The 14,835-nt window shown below is 41.8% G+C and overlaps 1 protein-coding gene across 3 annotated transcripts in view; it reads left to right on the top strand.

Moving 5' to 3' along the window:
* Positions 1 to 5,218: 5,218 nt before the first annotated feature.
* SPOCD1 (SPOC domain containing 1) overlaps positions 5,219 to 14,835 on the top strand; it is a 30,803-nt gene continuing 21,186 nt past the window's right edge. For 2 of the 3 annotated variants that reach the window (XM_043909577.1, XM_043909576.1), the window contains exons 1-2: positions 5,219 to 5,322; positions 5,880 to 7,088. In XM_043909577.1, the coding sequence (XP_043765512.1) occupies positions 5,919 to 7,088 (1,170 nt within the window). In that variant the 5' untranslated portion in view covers positions 5,219 to 5,322; positions 5,880 to 5,918. The remainder of the gene's footprint in view (positions 5,323 to 5,879; positions 7,089 to 14,835) is intronic. The other variant, XM_043909578.1, reaches the window with a different exon arrangement.

The raw sequence follows: 14,835 nt of genomic DNA, 5'->3' as shown, positions 1-14,835 counted from the left end.
TGGGAGCACAAAGTGTTTGTGCCAACTTGCACTCCCACCAGTCATTAGGAGAAACCCCCTAATGACTCTGCATCCTAATATGTGCTGTTTTTTCACTTCTTAATGACCACTTTTTAAAAATTTTATTTTATTTTATTGAAGTATAATTGGTTTGCATTGTTGTGTTTGTATCTGCTGTATAGCAAAGTGACTCAGTTATACATATATATATATATATAAAATACATTCTAATATTCTTTTCCATTATAGTTTATCACAGGACATTCTATACGATAGTTTGCTTCTGCTAATCCAAGCTCCCAATGCATCCCTCCTCCACGCTCCTCTTGGCAACCACAAGTCTGTTCTCTACGTCTTTGAGTCTGTTTCTGTTTCATAGATAGGTTCATTTGCATTGATGACCACTTTCTAATTCTTAGTACCCTGCCTCTCACTCACTTTCTCTCTCTCCTTCTTCTTTCTTTCCTGCAATAAATATGTGTTTGGGGGCATATATTTCTTTTCTATTTTTAAGGAAAAACAAATCTTTTGTTTTTTCAAGGAGCAGTTTGTTGATAGTGTCATTTGCTACAGAAGGGCCTGGAAATATATATATATATATTTTTTTTTTCCTTTTTTTGACCAACCTACATGTACCATACTATGAACAACTTTGAAAACCTAGGCCATTATCAAAAAGTCTATAAACAATAAATACTGCAGAGTGTGTGGAGAAAAGGGAACCCTCTTACACTGTTGGTGGGAATGCAAACTAGTACAGCTGCTATGGAGAACAGTGTGGAGATTCCTTAAAAAACTGGAAATAGAACTGCCATATGACCCAGCAATCCCACTGCTGGGCATACACATCGAGGAAACCAGAATTGAAAGAGACACGTGTACCCCAGTGTTCATCACAGCACTGTTTACAATAGCCAGGACATGGAAGCAACCTAGATGTCCATTGGCAGACGAATGGATAAGAAAGTTGTGGTATATATACACAATGAAATATTAGTCAGTCATTAAAAAGAATGTATTTGAATCAGTTCTAATGAGGTGGATGAAACTGAAGCCAATTATACAGAGTGAAGCAAGTCAGAAAGAAAAACACCAATACAGTATATTAACGCATATATATGGGATTTAGAAAGATGGGAACAATGACCCTATATGTGAGATAGCAAAAGAGACATAGATGTAAAGAACAGTCTTTTGGACTCTGTGGGAGAAGGTGAGGCTGGGATGATTTGAGAGCGTAGTGCTGAAACGTGTATGTTATCATATGTGAAGCAAATCACTGGTCCAGGTTTGATGCATGAGACAGGGTGCTCAGGGCTGGTGCACTGGGTGACCCTGGGGGACGGGGTGGGGAGGGAGGTGGGAGGGGGGTTCTGGATGGGGAGCACATGTAAAAATAGATAAATAAATAAATTTGAAAACCTATATAAGATAGACATAAAACATAAACTACTAAAATTGGTTCAAAAAGAAAAAGAACTGAATAGATCAACAGTCATTTAATAAATCAAGCTAGTAGTAAAATGTCTCATTGGCCAGTGGCGCCACATAATTTTCCAGTGAATTTCACCAAATATTATAAGGAGTAGAAAATCACACACAATGTTACAGATGCTATATAAAAAAAGGAAATCTACCTGATCCATATTATAAGACTAGTACAAACTTGACACTAAAACTAGAGAAGGCAGAATAAGAAAATAAATCTTTAACCTATCTTTCTTATAAACATAGATGCAAAAACCCTACTAAACTGTATTAAATCAAATGTGGTGGTGTTTGTTTTTTTAAAAAATCATACTTAGCAACATTAGAAAATTCTATCAGTGCATTTTATTGCATTGTTTTAGGTAGAAAGGTATCAACAGATGTGGAGCAAACATACAATAAAATTTGCCTCATTAGTGAAAAAAGTATTTAGTAATAACAACAGAAGGGAATTTCCTTAACATAGTATATATTACCTACCAAAAGTCTACAGCAAAAATTGTGAAACTTTAGAAATTTACCATTTAAATAATAAAAAAAAAATCCCATGCATCTATTCAAAATGGCACTAGAAGTTCTACACAATGCAAGAAGATTAGAAAAAGAAATATGACATATAATGAAAATGCAGTCTAACTAAAAGATATCAAATAAAAAAGGGAACTATAACTCTAATGCAATACAAGATGGAATTGTCATTATTTTTAGACCTAACGATCATACAGTTAAATATAATTACAAGAAACCAATAGGAAAATTATTACAGTTAATGAGAGAGTTCAGCAAAATTTGTGGATACACAGTTCACAAAATATAATTGCCTTCCTTTTCATTGGTAATAAACAAGTGGAAAAATAAGAAGGAAAAAAAGCAACAAAGATTACAGAGCACAAAATAATTTAATAAATATGCATAATATTTTGGTGGAGAAAAATCACAAAAGTGAATTGAAAACTTGAAAGTATAGAGAGAAATAAATCAAATTTATAGGTGAGAAGACTCAGTATTAAATATACTCAGTTATACCTCCAATCTGTACATTCAATGAAATTTTATTATAAATCCCAACAGAATTCTTCAGGGAACTTGAAAAATGATTCTACCATTCATAGGGAAGAATAAAGGTATGCAGACAGCTAAGACAATCATGAAAAATAGGAGTGAAGTTGGGGATAGGACTTGCCCCCAAGGTATCAAGATGCAATCACAAGACCATAGAATTAAAATAATGGAATGTTAGGAATAGACAACTTGATCACTGGAACAGAACAAAGAGTCCAGAAATAAACTCAAGCTTTACTGGGAACAAGGTATACATCAGAGACGTCATAATCAGTGGAGGAATCAGCAACCAATTCAGTAAAGGGCATTGGGCTAAAACCTGGCAAAACTTTGCCTCGATTATTTTGTATGATAATAAGACATTTAGAATATCAGGAGACAGTGCAACCTGCTGGGTTTCTAAACCAATTTACTAAAGGAAATGAAAAGAGGTAAACATAGGATTAATATAGGTAAAGGTAGACCACATACCCAGCACTCAGTTTCCCTCATTAACATATTTTTGCTTTTTAAATTCAACATCATGTCTTTGAGATACTGCATAGGCTAAACAGTTCATTCAGGTTTTTCCGTAACAACGTATGGAAACCTTGGCTTGAAGTAGCACTATTTGTACCAGTCACCATTGTCCTTTTATCCTCTATGCCATGCTTCTCCTTTCCTTGTCCAATTGTGGGAGACTTTCATTATCTCAATGGGCCAGAAAAATAGTCTGCTTGGTCTTAATGGCCCTGGTCCGTGTCTCTGCCATCAGGACGAGGACATTCCATGGTGGGAAGTCATCTTCAAAAATTTTTCTTTAGAGCAGTAATTGTGGTCATTGGTAACATCCAATCTCACCTCTTAACCTTATTTATGACCTTGACAGCCATATAATGAGAGTTTTCAATATGGATCACACTACAGCTTCTTTTTTTTTTTTTTTTCTTGAAGTAAATTTTATTTTCTAGAAGAGTTTTAGATTTGGAGGGAAAAAAATGAAGATTGGTACAGAGAGTTTCCATACACCCAGCACTCAGTTTCCCTCATTAACATTTTCTTGCTTTCTAAATTCAACATCATGTCTTTAACATCCAACATCTTTATTGGATTGGCTAAAAAGTTCATTTGGGTTTTTCCATAACATCGTATGGAAACCTGTATGAACTTCTTGGTCAACCCAATATTTAAATGTATTAATTCTAACTGAATGTAGTAATCCCATTGACTGGAAGCTTCTCTAGGTCTCACATGGCACAAGTTTCATGCTGGGGAATTTCATCTCCCCCTCAGTCAAATCTCTAGTTCTGCAGTGAAAGTATTTACATAGTCATAATGTTATAAATGGGGCTTCCCTGGTGGCTCAGTGGTAAAGAATCCACCTGCCAATGCAGGAGACACGGGTTCTATCCCTGCATGGGGAAGATCCCCTGGAGAAGGGAATGGTAACCCACTCCAGTGTTCTTGCCTGGAGAATCCCATGGACAGTGGAGCCTGGCAGGCTACAGTCAATGGTTTTGCAAAGAGCTGGACATTACTGAGCAAGTAATACACAACAACTAGAGAAAGCCTGTGCACAGCAATCAAGACTCAGAGCAGCCAGGAATAAATTATTTTAAAAAGTCAGCAACATTTCTTTTAAAAAAAGATATGTAAATTTATTTGGCTGCACCGAGTCTTAGTTGTGGCATGCAGGATCTTTAGTTGCAGCCTGTGAACTCTTAGTTACCGCATATGGGATCTAGTTTCCTGACTAGGGATCAAACCCAGGCCCCCTGCATTGGCAGTGTGGAATCTTAGCCACTGGACCACCAGGGAAGTCCCAGATGGAAAATATTTTTTAAAAAATTTCAAGAAAGACTCCAAAAGCAAAATTTGGATTTCCTACGCACATGTAAGATATTCATACAACATTTACACTGTACAAGGAATTATAAACAGTATAGAGATGACATAGTATTTGGGAGGATGTACATAGGTTACATACAATGGCTATGCCATTTGGTATAAGGGACTTGAGCATTACAGAATTCTGGTGTGCCTGAGAGTTGGAGAACCAAATTCACCAATCAAAGAGATGACTATAATAGCAACTAGTAGAAAAACAAAAATATATATAAATATAAAAGACAAAAACTGGGAGGAGCAAGGGGGAAGGATTAGTAATGAAATCACACAGTAGTTAGTCAATAGACACTGTTAGCCTGGTGAGCTGCAGTACATGGGGTGGCAAAGAAAGGAACATAATTGAGCGACTGAACAACAAAGACATTAATAAACCAAGGAACAGAAGTATGAGCATATTATTCATAGTCACATGAATAAAAAAAGAAAGAAAGTTGTTCCCAAGAGCTGGGCAAGTGAGAGGACATTTTTAGGTTTAATTGCTAACCTTTCTGTTGGGGTTTGGTGTTGCGTGTTCATCTACATGAATTATATTTGAGACAACAGTAATTAAAATAAATAATTGAGGAAAAAATCTAAATCTGATTCTGATATTTCTCTAGAGGTTCAGGTACTTTCAGTAACGCCCCATTACCGTAGGATCAAGATGAAACTCTGACGCAGGCATTCAAGGCCCTTCTTTGTCAGGCACTTCCTCCCGGAAGCCCTTGGGTGGAAGAGGGCGCCCTCTGCCGGAGCAGCGACGTCAGCACGCCCGAGGTCCCGCCCTTTGCGTATCAACAGACTCCGCCCCCATCCCTCGGGGGCTCTCCGCATCACGTGATCTCGGCCCCTTAACACCTGGGTGTCGAACCCCAAGAAGGGGAGCCCAGAGACCCCAGACCCCAGGTGAGAGCGAGTGGGTCGGTGGGTTCTGGGTTCCCTGAACGGTGGGAGACTGCCTGGTCAGGCTGGGAACGTGATTGGGAGCGTCTGTCAGGCGCGGCCCGATGTGAGGGTGATGGGCGATTAACCTGAGTGACTTAGAGCTGGACTTTTTGTCGGGGACCAAATCCCAGGTCTTCCATTTTTTATCTGCGCGTGGCCTTGGGCGAGTCACTGAATCTCAGTTTCCTCGCCTGTGGCTGCCAGCATGAAATGAAATAATACACAAGTACATAATTCATAAATAATAATTGTTGTTTTTAAAGCTCATACAAGCAAATGTGTGAACTCTCAGAAGACGGGAAGACCTTATAAAAGGTGGCTGTAGCTCAACCCTGTTTGGAGACAGGCCTCCCCTCCCTCACCTGGGGCGCTGTGTTCCGCTGGGGTGCTTATGTCTGTGGTTCCTGGGTGCCCTGGAGGTGCCACCTATAAGGGAGGCTGCCTCCGAGGTTCCCACTGACCTGGTGTCCTGAGTGGGCTGGCAGGTCAGACCCCCCCTCCCCCTTATCTCCTCACAGGGCCTGCCTTCTGCATTGGGCCCCTGGAGGTGAACAGACATGTCTCAGGAGGCGGCTCCAGCAGGCCCCAGCACAGAGGACCCTGTTCTCAGTCCCCTCAACAGCCTTGGACTTTTCCAGGAGGGTGTGGAAGAAACCAGCTCCATGTCAGGCCTGGCTCCAAACCTGTCAGGAGAGAACTCGGGGGACCCGGTTTGTGCTGGCAGCAGGAAGCGGGTCCTCAGGGAAGAGTCTTGTCAAGGTGCCAGCTCCCAGGCAGTGGGTGCTCCTGGGGCTAGCCTAGAGGCCACGGCCCATCCAGTGGTCCTGGGGCTGCAAGCTGTGGGACAGAACAGGGATTCAGTGCCCAGCCCCAGGCTCAACCCTCGGCTGCCCACAGCGCCTGCCCAGGGGAGGGCTCAGGCCTTCAAGAGGGTCCAGATTATTCTGCATGACGTCTTAGCTGGAAGTTGTCCCGGGAATCTTTGTAGTGGGTATGTGGGGTCAAGAAAGAAAAGCAGGAAGTCTGAGACCACCTCAGAGGGTCAGGAGGGTGGCTTCTTGGGGCTTGGTCAGAGCCCTAGTGGGGACAAGCCCCAGGCTGTGGGAGACCCCCCGCCAGGTGCTGACGTAGTGTTGTTGGGAGGTCCATGCAGTCCTCTCTCTTGCAAGGACACTGGGTCTGGGCCTGGACACCCAGGTGGAAGTTGGGTGGACTGTGACTCAGGGATTCAGAAGTTTGAATATTTGCCCACTGTAGGGAGTGGGACCCCTCCAGGTAGCCCCTGTGACCCTGTGAACTCCCCCCTGCCCAGTGGAGGACCGTCACTTCAGCTAGCTGCCCAGGATCCCCTCCAGAGCCCTGAGCTGTGCCCGGGAGGGTCTGGAAAGGCTTCCACAGCACAGCAGGAAGCCGAGCACGTGGTGAGGCCTGGCGATGGTGATGGCCATGGCACTTCACACAACCAGGAGGAGCTGGAGGTCGGTGCTCTACCAGTGTCTGGGGGGAGGCCAGGGCAGGGACTTGCTAACACCCCCTCCAGCTTCCTGGAGCCTGGAGCCAGCAAGGCTAGGTCAAGCCCATCCAAGAGGCAGAGAAATGCCAAGTGTGCTAAACATTTGAAAATGGGCCCAGTGCCTGCTGCCCAGGATCAGGGCACTAACAGATGCCCAGACAGCTCCAACCAGGACCAACCAGAAGAATCCAGCCCAGGAAGCGGCCCCAGACTGGTAAGTTGACCCTGAGAGGTTGGGATGGGAAGGTCATCTTTATCTTTTGGTGTCAGTGAGTCATGTGTTCAAATCCTATCTCTGCCCACTTTCTAGCTGAGTGGCCCTGGAATATTTTTTAAGCTGTTTCCTCATGTGTGAAAAGGGAATACTAGTTCCACTTTAATGGGGTTGTTTTGAGGATTAAATGAGATGATGGTGTGAAATAATGTGCCTAGCACAGCATAAGGCACAAGGTAAATACATTTGTGTTAAATGTGCTTTTCCTTGAGTGTTACAACAGTCCTGTGAGATAGGCATTAGCCCTGTGTTTCCGTGTGGGGAAGCTGAGGCTCAGAGAAGTTAACAAACTTCTCCAGGTTCACACAGCAAGGGAGTCAGTGCCTAGCCATATTCCCTGTGTTCACTGCTTCCCTTTTCATTGTTCCTTAATTGATAATAATTAGCATTTTATTAATACTAATAATTATGGTCAGTATGTTTATATACCAAGGGCAGAAGATGGCATTGCTGTGTTTGGTGTATATTTCTGACATAGTTGAATTTTTTTTAAATTGAAGAAGCATGTTAGTTTCAGGTGTAGAGCATAGCAATTCAATTATATATATGTAAGAGTCAGACATGACTGAGCGACTGAACTGAATTGAATATATATGTATATATATGTTCTTTTCAGATTCTTTTCCCTTGTAGGTTATTACAAAATATTTGAGTATAGTTTCCCATTTTATATAGTAGCTCCTTGTTGGTTCTCTATTTTATATATCATAGTCACATAGTTGAATTTTTATCACCTTGGTTGAATATGTGTTGTATGCTGAGTGCTTTTGACTTAGTCTTCACATGAAACCCAGAGAGGTGGTTACAGGCCCAAGGCCTCACAGCTGGTAAATGATAGAGCCGGTATGCAGACCCAGGCAGTCTGTCCAGAAAGCTTACTGCACTGCCTGCTTGCGCACATTCCCTGCTAGCATCGCAGTAGTAAAAGCATCTGGCATGTTTACTACATGCTGGGTGCTATTCCCCAGCACTTATCTTCAGTCTTCCTAACACCCTTATAGAGAAGATGCTATTGATATATACCCATTTTAATGATGCAGACACTGAGGCTCAGACAGGTAAAGTGAGTATGTCAAGGTCAAACAAGCAAATTAGTTGAACTAGGATAGGAACCAATGAGTTGCCTGTTGTGATTTATCACTGTTTGATACTGTAATTATATTGGAGATGCTATTACATTATCTGTGTAAATATCACTCAAAACATTAATTTTTAATAAAAAATGAATACATGTTTATCATAGAAAATAAGGAAGAAATAAAAATCCCCATAATGCCAACAACATTCAGAGCTATCTCCTGTTGACATTTTGGTATATATATCCTTTCTTCCATCTTTTTCATATGCATATATATCTTTTCTTTGCCTAGAAATGGGATCATGCAGGTCAAAATTTATAACTTGATTTTTTAGCTATTAAAAATTGTTTTACAGTGAAGTTGTCGACACAGAATGAGGAAATCCCTTTTAATGTCTCCTGGCCCAATTGCCCTTTGTTTGATGTTAATGGTTAGCATCCTTTCAGTCTGCTTTTTTATGAACTTCTATACATATATGAACATCTGCATATTGATCACACCTTTTTATATATAAGTAGGCTCATGCTGTGCCTCATTGTTCTGGGACTTGTACTTTGATTTTCAAATGCTTTAGTGTTTGAAAATGTTTCCAAGTTGGCAGATCTGTGCTTTCCCTGAACCCTGCATCGTGTTTGTCTACAGGCACTGCTGGGACCAGAGGGTGGGCTGGGACTTGCTTTTCTCATTTCTGGTCACTGTCTTGTAGTTAAGAGCATGAAGCTCAGAGGCCGACAGATTGGCATTCAGGCCTGGCTTTGCTGCTGTCTGAGTGTGACCTAGGCAAGTGGCCTCACCTTTCCAAGCATAATTTCCTCATCTGTAAAATAGAGGTAATAAAGTACTTACCTCATTGGGCAGTGGTAAGGGGCAGGTGAGATGCCGTGTACCTGTGTTCGGTATTTAGCACAGTGCCTGGTACAAAAAAATACTGAGAAATGTTACCTGTTGTTGACTATACAATTTTGTCCTTCTCCAAGGACTGCCGATGCACCCCTGTGCATCTGGCTTCTCCCCATTTTAGATTATCTATGTGGGCCAGATGCCCAAAATTGGGATTCCTGGGTCTGCAGTGTTTTGAGGGGGTGTTTGAATTTGGTGGTGGAGGCAGGTGCCTGCCCGCCTTGACGGGAAGCAACCCACGGCTCCTCTCTGCTTCAGTCCCATCCTTGACTCTGTGACACGGTCCCTTATCCCACAGCATCCCAAACAACCGGTTGCCATGGCAACTGGTGCCAGCTGCAGGAGAAGAATGGAGGCTGTGCTGCGACAGGGACGGGCAGGTGGTTGAGACCAAGGCTGAGTGGGGTGTGGGCAGGTGTGGGCGTAGTGCCCAGCTGGTCTGGATCCCGTCTCAGGGCTCTGGCACCTTCTCCTGGAGACAGCTCGGCTCGTGTCAGGAGCCGACAGACAGGTTCAAGGTCAGGCTCTGCTTCTTACAACGGAGTGACTTTAGAGACATCTCTTCTCTGAATCTTGGTTGCTTCCTCTATGAAATGGGGGGATCAGCTGGGCCCTGGAACTACTGGGAATCTGGTGTGAGAGGCTGGCTGTGTTGTGTCCTTTTGGTTTGAGATAGAGATTCTTGGAGGAGGGTGGAGAAGTTGGTTGAAGCTCCATTTTCTTCTCTGTTTGATCCCCAGGGTGGTTAGTGAGATCCGGAGCCACTCTGTGCCTGGGATAGCAGGAGTCGTGGGACGGGCAGCTCTGCCAGGGCCCCCTGCTTTGCCCAGCACCGTTCTGGAGGTACACAGCTCCTCTGACTCCACCTAGGCTCTCAGGCTCAGGTACCCTGTCTGCAGCTACAAAGTATCAGGAGGTGTGTGAGGGAGGAACATGTCTCCAGCAGATGGACAGCTGAAGAGTACCTCCTTTAAGTGTTTACTGTATATTAGGAGCTTCACATAGGTCATCATCTCATGTTTAATTCTCATAGTAGCATGAAAATTCAGTGTTAATATGCTTATTTTGCTGATTAAGAAAACTGGGATTCAGAAAAGTTTAGTGACTCACTGAGGGTCACACAGCAAGTAAGTGGTGGAGTCAGGCTTTGAATCCCGGCCTGTTCAGTTCCACTCTGTGCCCTGAGCCTGGCTGCCAATGGCCTGGCTACAGGATTTAGACGTTTTTTCCCTCATGGGGGAGAATGCAGTTTATTTATTCTTTTAAATTAATTTTTATTGGAGTATAGTTGGTTTGTAATGTTGTATTTCTACTGTACAGCAAAGTGAATCAGGTATACATATATATACCTTCTCTCTCTTTTAGATTTCCTCCCCACTTAGGTCTCCACAGAGCACTGAGTGGAGTTTCCTGTGCTATACAGTAGGTTTTTATAGTTATCTACTCTTTTCATAGTAGTGTTTATATGTCAGACCCAGTCTCCCAGTTCATCCTTTCAGTGCTTCCCCTCTTGGTATCTATACCTTTAGTCTCCACTTTTGTGTCTCTATTTCTGCTTTACAAATTAGTTCACCTGTATCATTTTTCTAGATTCCACATATTATAGGATATGTGTTTTTCTGTTTCTGACTTACTTTACTTTGTGTGACAATCTCTAGGTCTGTCTGGGATTTAGATTTTTATGGGACTTTTTGTTCAGCACACAGGTGTGCTCCTCCAGGATCTCAAAGTCCAGTGGAAAGGAGACAAAGTAACCAGAATTGAAATGCATATAGAAGCCTGGCATGTTCTGGATCCCCAGAGGACAATTGAGTCTTCCTTGGGGAGGGGTGAGAGGGCGGGCTTGGAGGTAGGGAGGAGCAGAAGGCGGGGGCTGTAGGAGCTGGGTTTGGGCAAATAAAGTGGGTATGCAGCAGGCCAAATGTAGGAAGAACATCCCAGGCAGAGGACAGAGCACATGCAAAAGCACAGAGGCAGGAGGCAGCCTGGAGCATTGCAGGAGAGGGGCAGTAGGTGGGATAGGGTCAGAGGGGAGGAAGGAGGTGGGAAAGATCTGTGATCATAACATTGCTTTATTTTGGGGGGTTCCAAAATCACTGCAGATGGTGACTGCAGCCATGATATTAAAAGACGCTTGCTCCTTGGCAGGAAAGTTATGACCAACCTAGACAGCATATTAAAAAGCAGAGACATTACTTTGCCAACAAAGGTCCGTCTAGTCAAAACTATGGTTTTTCCAGTAGTCATGTATGGATGTGAGAGTTGGACTGTAAAGAAAGCTGAGCACCAAAGAATTGATGCTTTTGAACTGTGGTGTTGGAGAAGACTCTTGAGAGTCCCTTGGACTGCAAGGAGATCCAGCCAGTCCATCCTAAAGGAAATCAGTCCTGAATATTCACTGGAAGGACTGATGGTGAAGCTCAAGCTCCAGTATTTTGGCCACCTGATGTGAAGAGCTGACTCATTGGAGAAGACCCTGATGCTCGGAAAGATTGAAGGCAGGAGTAGAAGGGGACGACAGAGGATGAGATGGATGGCATCACCGACTCAGTGGACATGAGTTTGAGTAAACTCCGGGAGTTGGCGATAGATAGGGAAGCCTGGCGTGCTACAGTTCATGGGGTCGCAAAGAGGCGGACCCGACTGAGTGACTGAACTGAACTGAACATTGTTTAAACGAAATTGGAGAGACTGAAGTGTGGTCAGATACCAGGAGGGAATCTCTCAAGGATAGGAACCAAGGAATCTTTAACAACATCAAAGCTTACAGAGAGAGCTTTCTGTCTTCCAGGCACTGTTCTGAGAGCCTTGAATAATGGTGATAATCCTTGTATTGACACTAGGAAGTTGATAACTGGTATGATCCTCATTTTACTAATGAGAAAACTGAGGTCCAGAGAGGTTAAGTAACTTTCCCACAGATCCTAGGTAGTGGCAGAAAGTATCCTATTGCCTGAATATGGCACGATTTATTTATTCCTTGACTCTATGTGGGCATTTGGGTTGTTTGCAGTTTTTTTGCTGTTACATCTGGTGCTGCTGTGATGAACAGTTTTGTATGTTTCTTGGTACATGTGGGCAAGAATGCCTCCATGGAATATTCCTGGGAGTGGAATTGCTAGGTTATAGAGTGTACACATCTTCAACTTAGTGCCAGATGTGTCTGAAATGGTTGAAAATAGTCTGTACTCCCATCAGCAGTGCCAAATGCTAGTAGCCCCATATCTTTACCAACACCTGATGTTATCAAACTTCAACTTTTGCCAAAGTGAGGATATGCTGTGGTGTCTCAGTGTTGTTTTAATTTTCATTTCCCTATTACTGAGGAGAGTCTTGGCATAAATTCTGATATTTTCTGTTGTCTTTTGCCAAAAAGTTTTGGTGGTTTTAACTTTTTCTTATTGATCTGTAGGAGTTTTTTAAAATATGTATATATTCCAGATACTATTCCATTGCCCATTGTATGTTTTGCAAATATATTTTCCCAAAGTTCATATTTTGATTTATTTATGGTGTCTGTTGATAGCTAGAAATTCTTTTTTGTTGCTGTTGTTTGACCACACTGCACAGCATGTGGGATCTTAATTCCCCAACCAGGGATCAAAACTGTACCTCCTGCAGTGGAAACTCGAAGTCTTAACCACTGGACTGCTAGAGAAGTCCCAGAAATTTTTAAGTATTAAAAATTGTTTTATTGTGGTAAAACATACATAACATAAAATTTCCCTTTTAAAACCATGTTTAAGTGTACAGTTCAGTGGCATGAAGTGCATTCACATTGTTGTACAACCATCACCACTATCCGTCTCTGGAACTTTTTCATCTTCCCAGACTGAAATTCTGTACCCATTAAATAATAACTCCCCAATCTCCTCTTCCCCCAACCCTTCATAACCTCTATTCTACTTTCTGCCTTTTTGAATTTGACTATTTTGGTGCCTCACATAACTGAAGTTGTGCAATACTGGTCCTTATGTGTCTGGCTTATTTCACTTACCATGATGTCTTCAAGGTTCATGTTGTAGCATGTATCAGAATTTCATTCTCTTTTTAAGGCTGAATTAACATTTCATGGTATGTATTTACCACATTTTGTTTATCCGTTCATCTGTTGATGGACATTTAGGTTGTTTTCACCTATTAGCCATTGTAAATATGCTGCTGTGAACGTGCATGCAGGCTAAGTCGCTTCAGTTGTGTCCAGTTCTTTGCGACCCCATGGACTGTAGCCATATCCAAATTTCCAATAGTCTCATAAAAATGATAATTTATTTTTATACTTTGTCTTTTTTAAAGTCAGGGTCTAAATAAAATCTCTATGTTAGAATTGGTTGATATGCGTTTTTAAGCTTCTCCTAACCTATAGATGGGAGTCCCAGGTGGCTCAGTAGTAAAGAATCCTCCTGCCAGTTCAGGACACGCAGAAGATGCAGGTTCAACCCTTGGGTAGGGAAGATCCCCTGGAGGAGGAAATGGCAACCCACTCCAGTTTTCTTGCCTGGGAAATCCCATGGACAGGGGATCCTGGGGGGGTATCATCCATGGAGTCTCAAAGAGTCAGAGACGACTGAACATGCACACGCAACCCATAGCTCTCTTTCCAATCTTGTTTTTTCTGAACTTTTAAAAGTATTTTATATTGAAGTATAGCTATTTAACAATATTGTGATAGCTTCAGGTGCATAGCAGAGCAACTCCACTATACATATATATGTATCCCTCAAACTCCCCTCCCATCCAGGCTGCCCCATAACATTGAGCAGAATTCCCTGTGGTATACAGTAGGACTTTGTTGGTTATCCATTTTAAATATGGCAGTGTGTACCTGTTAATCCCAAACTTCTAACTATTCCTCCCCTCGTTCTTCCCTCCTTGGTAACCATAAATTTGTTCTCTAAGTCTCGTGAAGTCTGTTTTTGAAGAAACTAAGTTGTTTGTTTACTAAGTTGTAGCTTATTGCATCTCCAAGGTATAGTGAGACCTGATCCTCTGTTTTCTGTATTTTCTGTGAAGTGGTGGTTGAATCTGGAGCTTTGATTAGATATAGATTCAAAGTTCTGGGCTAATTAATCTGTTTTTAGTGTGTTTTTTTTTCTCTTTTTAAAATTATCTTTTTTATTAGTTTTTTTATTTTTATTTTTTGGGAGGCAGACTAATTTGAAAGCATATAATGTCTCATCTTATTTCTTTGTATTTTTGATGAGCTATAAAATGGTAGTGTTTTAAAACTGCAGTTTCTAGCTATTGATGGTATATAAAATGCAATAGATTTTGCAGAAATCTTTTATTTATATAATTTATCTATTAGGATTTTGTTTGTTTTCTATGTAGACAGTCATGAAACGTGCAAATAATGACAGTCTTGTTATTTCCTTTCCAATTGTTGCATCTCCCCTATTCCCTTTCCTTATTGTGCTACCTGAGACCTTTATGGTATTGTATATACCTGTGTAACATTGAATATAAGTGGTGATAGCAGGGACCCTTGTCTTGTTCTGGATTTTAAAGGGAATGTGGTCACCATTTCACCAGTATATTTGCTATATTTGTGTCAGGATAAGGGAATCCCCTCTATTCCTGATTTGCTTGTTATGAATGGAAAGTACATTTTAAGAAATATATTTTCTACAGTTTTTGAAATAATATGATTTTTATTCTCTTACTAATATTAGTAAATTTAAAGAGTTGGATTTTTTAAATGTTAAGTC

The sequence above is a fragment of the Cervus elaphus genome, chromosome 8 (genome assembly GCF_910594005.1).
Source record: "Cervus elaphus chromosome 8, mCerEla1.1, whole genome shotgun sequence".
NCBI lineage: Eukaryota > Metazoa > Chordata > Mammalia > Artiodactyla > Cervidae > Cervus > Cervus elaphus.
Note: the sequence above shows the minus strand (reverse complement) of the source record. Positions and strands in the feature narration are given on the sequence as shown.